Source organism: Felis catus, chromosome A3 (genome assembly GCF_018350175.1).
Source record: "Felis catus isolate Fca126 chromosome A3, F.catus_Fca126_mat1.0, whole genome shotgun sequence".
Classification (NCBI taxonomy): Eukaryota; Metazoa; Chordata; class Mammalia; order Carnivora; family Felidae; genus Felis; species Felis catus.
The window spans coordinates 15,148,708-15,154,498 of record NC_058370.1 but is presented as its reverse complement, the minus strand read 5'-3'; the positions used below and the strand labels follow the sequence as shown (position 1 = coordinate 15,154,498).

The 5,791-nt window shown below is 54.4% G+C and overlaps 1 protein-coding gene across 4 annotated transcripts; it reads left to right on the top strand.

Annotated features, from left to right (window-relative positions):
• Positions 1 to 678: 678 nt before the first annotated feature.
• Positions 679 to 4,579, top strand: UBE2C (ubiquitin conjugating enzyme E2 C). 4 transcript variants are annotated; one of them, XM_003983424.6, is made up of 6 exons: positions 890 to 1,050; positions 1,599 to 1,626; positions 2,395 to 2,481; positions 3,490 to 3,694; positions 3,810 to 3,869; positions 4,334 to 4,579. In XM_003983424.6, the coding sequence occupies exons 1-6, from the start codon at positions 950 to 952 to the stop codon at positions 4,390 to 4,392; spliced, it is 540 nt and encodes a 179-aa protein (XP_003983473.1). In that variant the 5' UTR covers positions 890 to 949; the 3' UTR covers positions 4,393 to 4,579. The 4 variants fall into 4 exon arrangements, with proteins under 4 accessions (XP_019681997.1, XP_003983473.1, XP_006929774.1 ...); XM_006929712.5 differs by lacking the exon at positions 890 to 1,050 and adding an exon at positions 1,128 to 1,250; XM_045053541.1 differs by lacking the exon at positions 890 to 1,050 and adding an exon at positions 1,314 to 1,415.
• The last annotated feature ends 1,212 nt before the right edge of the window (positions 4,580 to 5,791 follow it).

The window sequence follows — 5,791 nt, the reverse complement described above, 5'->3', positions numbered from 1 at the left end:
GTGAGCTTGCTGTGTGGTCTGCATTGTAGGGATGGACGGATTACCAAGGGCTCTAGAAGAAGGGGGCACAGGAAAAGATGACCAGCTACCCTCCCCCATTCCAGGTCAGACCCAGTGAAGTCCCACTGCCCCAGGCATTATCTGCTTTATGAGACGAGGCTGGGGACATCATGTGCTTTGTTAACCTTCCCTGTGTCTCTTATTTCTTCATCCCCTAAGGTATAGACGAAGTGCCAGAATGTGATGGCTGGCATCATAGGGGTTGATGACAGACCAGAAAATGAGGAGAGGCTTTCATTACCCCCCCGTTTTACAGGTTAAGATACGAAATGTTGTGTCTCAGGTCCCAGAGGACGGTTGGAGAGGCAGCGTTATGAGCCCGTTTCTAATTCTCCTGTTCTGGCCATCATTCCCCTCGCATGAGTTTTCAGAGGTCCCTATAGAGGTGCCCGGGACATTACAATAGATGGAGGAGCAGGGGTTTCCGGGTTGAGGGAAGAAGTACCAATGTCGACGAGACCCGGACGCTCCCTTCCCCTGGGCGTAGGGATCCTGGCTGAGCGCACCGACCGTTCCCAGCCGCATCCCGGCGTTTGTCCTGGAAGGGTTCATCATCCCACGTGGACTTTTTCTTGGCCCTTTAATGGTCGGCGTTTTCCAAAGGCCACCAATCCGCTGCAGATCCGTTAGTTAATGGCGGCCTCTTCTACCAATCGTCCATCAGAAGTCTGTTCCTGCCGCCCAATAGTGGTACGCTGGAGGGTGGGTCTAGCAGTTGCGCAGTTACAGAGTGCTCTGGCGCTCCTCATTGGCTGGATCAAACCCAAGCGAGCCGCTGATTGGCTGGTCCAGCCGGAGGGTTACAATTCAAACGCGGGCGGGCGGGCCCCCAGCCCTGCAGTTGCAGTTGTGCTCTCCGAGTTCCTGTCTCCCTGCCCGCGCCGCCCGGATGGCTTCCCAGAACCGCGACCCAGCCGCCGCCAGCGTCGCCGCCGCCCGCAAAGGAGCCGAGCCCAGCGGGGGCGCTGCCCGGGGCCCCGTGGGCAAGAGGTGAGCGGTATGGAGGTAACACTGGCCGTGCCCAGCACGCCCTGGGCCTTGGGGTCGAGACCTCGGACTTCCGGGCCCCCACCTCCTCCTTGAGCGGGCAGATACGGGGACAGGAGGGCACGCCGGGAGCTCGGGCCGCCCTGGGAGGGCCTCCCGAAGGAGGACGGAAGGGGGAGGCAGGCTGCCAGGATCCTCCGCGGGTAAGCCAAGATGAAAGTGTGACTGGGACCTTCGGTGACTTGGCGGGGGGAGAGTGGGGACGGAAGTGGGTGGAAATTGGGACCCGGCACGGGGAGAGACGTCAGAGAAGCTGAGGGAGTGAAGAACAAGCCAGACCGCCCTGCGGGAGCCTGGAATTAGGAAGGGTGAGGACTCCCTGGGACCCTCCTATGGAAGTGGAAATGAGTGTGCCCCCGCTGAAGTCTGACCTCGGGGTAGGGGAAGCCTCCATGACAGCTCCTCCAGAGAGATTGGGGTGGGGGGAGAAGCACCGCCTGGAGCCCTGGCTCCTCCAGACTCCCAGATGACTCCCAGCACTCATTTTGCAGGCTACAGCAGGAGCTGATGACCCTTATGGTGAGTGACTACGTGCCCAGACCCCCCAACCAGTTCTTCCACCCTCCACCTCCCACTCACCTCCGCTAATCAGCGACTTTCGTACATCAGGTTCTTTGCTAGACATAGTGCAGGGGATTAAAACACGAGTCCAGTTTGCGCCCTTCTGGGAAGAAGTTAATATACCCCACCTACACCTTTCCTTCCAGCAGTGTCTACTCCCCATCCCACCCCCACCCCCACCATGAAGTTCTCTCTAAAATACAGTTCCCTGAAACCATACAAGGCTTTCCCTCTATCCTGCCTGGTCCTACTTCCTTGCCTGGAGATTTACCCATACCCTGCTCTCCGCCCTTAATATTCTTAATCCTGTCATACTTTGAAATGCTTCTTCCCAGATGACCTTGTCTGCATTAACCCTGAATATCAACTCAAATCCTTCAGTGCCCCTATGTAGATCTACCTAGTCTGTGAATGATCTGGAGGCTTTGTGTGTAACCAGCACTCACTGGCATGCTCAGTTGAATTCCCAGCATCCAACAAGATTGGAGGTACAGAGCTCCCTTCTGCTTCTCTGCATAACCCCTCTCTCCTTAACATACCCAGTACCCCTCCCCAAAGGGGAAGGTTCAGCCCCCAAGAACTGAATCACTTCCCCAGAAAAGCCTGTCAATTTGGTCTGGTTGCTTTATTTTGGATCAAAATGTGATGCGCTTCAGAGGAAGGAGTTCACCCACTGGCCCCTAAAAGTGTAGTCTGCAGCCCAGCAGGTGTTGTTTCTTCCCCCAGATGTCTGGTGACAAAGGAATTTCTGCCTTCCCTGAATCCGACAACCTTTTCAAATGGGTGGGGACCATCCATGGAGCAGCTGGCACAGTAAGTGTAGGGTTGAGGTCGGTGAGTGTGACTTGGCTGGGTCTGGGGAGAGGTAGGAGGAGAAGTCCAAGTGCAGGTCAGCTTCAAGTCTTCAGCCTGGCAGGACGTTCCCCTGTTGTGTTCTTGTGCTCTGAGCCTATGGCCTCGTCTCTCCCTCTGTACAGTAAGAGGTTGGGTTTAAAGCAGGGCTTCCCATCTTAAGTGCCTATAGGGGGGCAGACGAAAAGGAGAATGGAGGGTACATGGGACTTTGGCCGATGAAAGGGCTCAAGTAAGTCCCAAGATGGCAGCTTGCCATTGCTGCACGTCTGGGTTTTGGTTGGTGGGTTTTGGGGTATTTTATTTTTAATTTTTTTTAATGTTTATTTACTTTTAAGAGAGACCGAGACAGAATGCGAATGGGTTAGGGGCAGAGAGAGAGGGAGACACCGAATCCGAAGCAGGCTCCAGGCCCTGAGCTGTCAGCACAGAGCCCAGTGCAGGGCTCAAACTCACAAACCGCAAGTTCATGACCTGAGCCAAAGTCAGACGCTTAACCGACTGAGCCACCCAGGCGCCCTGCTCCACATCTGGTTTACGATTAGTCAGAAATCCACGAGTGCCTGGCTGGCTCAGTCAGTGTAACGTGTGACTCTCGATCTTGGGGTTGTGTCTATACCCACGTTGGGTATAGCGATTACGTAAAAATAAAATCTTTTAAAAAATAAAAAAATCTGGATATATGTCTAAAACATCCTGGCTTTTACATGTTAGTATCTAATGTTATAACTGACTAAAGCACAGCTGTGGTAACCCTCAGGATGCCAGTTTACGCCCCTTATCTGTAGGACAAGGATCACTGATGTCCCTGCCAGATATGCAAGAAAGAACCAGAGCCATTGCAACACTTTGTCTTTTGTCAAGTCCCAGATAAACTCAAAGGTCCTAGCAAGCCCCTTTCTGGGGCTTGGGTCGGGCTGTGAGGCTCAGGGTGGGAGGTATACTCCCCACCTCTTTCTCCGATGCCAGGTATACGAGGACCTGAGGTATAAACTCTCCCTGGAGTTCCCCAGTGGCTACCCTTACAATGCGCCCACGGTCAAGTTCCTCACGCCCTGCTACCACCCCAACGTGGACACCCAGGGTAACATCTGCTTGGACATCCTGAAGGACAAGTGGTCTGCCTTGTATGATGTCAGGACCATCCTGCTGTCCATCCAGAGCCTGCTAGGAGGTGACTTCTGAGACCAGCCCGTCCCCTGAACCCGGGAACCTGTCAGGCCTCCCGGGATTCCCCCAGGCCAGCCTCTTCTCCCCCTACTGATCATTCTCTTTCTGTCCGTCCACAGAACCTAACATCGATAGCCCTTTGAACACACATGCTGCTGAGCTCTGGAAAAACCCCACAGGTGGGTCCTCCGTCCTTTCCCGGCACCGGGTGATCCCTCCCCAGCCTTCAAAGGCTCCTTCACACAGAAGGATCTTGGTGACTTGGGATTGTGTCCTGAGGACTGGGTTGGGAGTGGATGTCAACCTAGGGAATCCACTTCTGCCTCTGCCTTGGTGTTTTCTGATTTGCCTGTGTGCTGTAAAAATCAGGAAACTCTTTCCACGTTAATGTAGGTTGAGGGGCTTTTTAAGTAGAAGGCAAAGCTTTGTGCAAATGATTTGCTCACTGGGGCCCCCCAGTCACCGCCCCAGCCTCACTGGAAGCAGAACCCCTCCCCAAGACCTGACTGGGTGGGCAGCAAAAGGGACCCTGTTGTACTAAGAAATCCTCTCCAGCTCCCCAGATTTTGTATCCTTGCTTGCCCTCATGTGCATCTTAATCCCCGTCCCCACCACTCCCTGATACCTGCCTGTTCTCTTCCAGCATTCAAGAAGTATCTGCAAGAAACCTACTCAAAGCAGGTCTCCAGCCAGGAACCCTGACTGTCTAGCCTCTTTCCTTGTGTTGTCTTTTTATTTTCTCCTTAGATGGTCTGTCCTTTCCTTCATTTCTGCCTAGGACTCTGTATCTTAAACTGTGGTGTTATTTTTGTTTTGTTTCTGTTTTTTAAATTAAGTGTCTGGTTGAGCCCTTGTGATGAATATATTAAATAAATACATTGGTTGGGTTTTTTGGGGGTTTTTTTGTACAAGTTGCCTTGTAATTTCCTCAGGGTTGGGAGTGTTCAGCATGGGTGGAGTAGGGTCCAGACCCTTGCCCTGCTCCTCTCCAGGGACTAGAAGCAGCTGAGAGGCTGTGTGGCTGCGCAGGGGTGACGAGGACTCGTTCCTCTATGAGCTTAGTCATTTCATGACTGCATCTGATTCCTCACCTATAAGATGGGTCTCACAAAATGCCTCTGTAGAGTTGTGACATGAACCAGGGACGTCAGTGGATACTGGAGCTGCCCAGCTGAGTTACAGATGAGGCTGGATCAGAAAGCGTGTACGGGGGCACCTGGGTGGCTCAGTCGGTTAAGCGTCTGACTTCGGCTCAGGTCATGATCTCGTGGTCCGTGAGTTTGAGCCCCGCGTCGGGCTCTGTGCCGACAGCTCAAAGCCTAGAGCCTGTTTCAGATTCTGTGGCTCCCTCTCTCTGACCCTCCCCCGTTCATGCTCTGTCTCTCTCTGTCTCAAAAATAAATGTTAAAAAAAAAAAAATTAAAAAAGAAAGCGTGTACGTGCACACATGTGCGCACAGGAGGGGGTTGGGAGGTGAGGACCAGCCACCTACTTTATGGCGGGATGTTCTGGTCCTGAAAAAGGAAAAGGAAAGCACTCAGCTCACCCTAAGCAGGCCTGGGGTCTGGGAGACAGCCCGGGAATGCCTCTTCCCGGGCAGAGACCTCAGGACAGCTCCCGACTCCCCCCTTACCCCAGGCCCCCCATGCCCCCACTCACATTCACCCACTCCTCACCAGCGATTCCTCCCGCTCCTGCACCCACTAGCCCAGGCCCCCAGCCCCTAGGCCCTCTCCACTGGCCTGTCACAGGCCCCAGCCTTTGGGGCCCTGAGAGGAAACTCCTGTGCTGACCAGTTGGGGTCTGGGCAGGGGGAAGGGTGGAGTAAGGTGATGGCCCCAGCCCAGGTCCTGCAGGAAAATCTCCAACGTGGACCAACACAGCAGCAAGATGCCCTCCAACACCGCCTGGGTCTTGGCCTCACCCAGCTCTGCCAGCAGCTGACTGTGCAGGCCTGGGGGGGTGGGGAGGGGGAGGGGGAGGCATCAGGAAGGTTCTCACTTTTCTCTTAATTCCTGCCAGCCCAGGCTCCTTCCCTGCTCTGTGCCCCCATGGAGCAGGCAGGTGACAAGTGGCCTGTGGATCTGGGATGGGATTTGGA

Coding starts and splice junctions, on each gene's coding strand:
- UBE2C (XM_019826438.3), top strand. CDS start 694: ATGGCGGCCTCTTCTACCAATCGTCCATCAGAAGTCTGTTCCTGCCGC. Junction 1,051..2,394: donor CGGGGCCCCGTGGGCAAGAG/GTGAGCGGTATG, acceptor TTCTTCCCCCAG/ATGTCTGGTGACAAAGGAAT. Junction 3,870..4,333: donor GCTCTGGAAAAACCCCACAG/GTGGGTCCTCCG, acceptor GTTCTCTTCCAG/CATTCAAGAAGTATCTGCAA.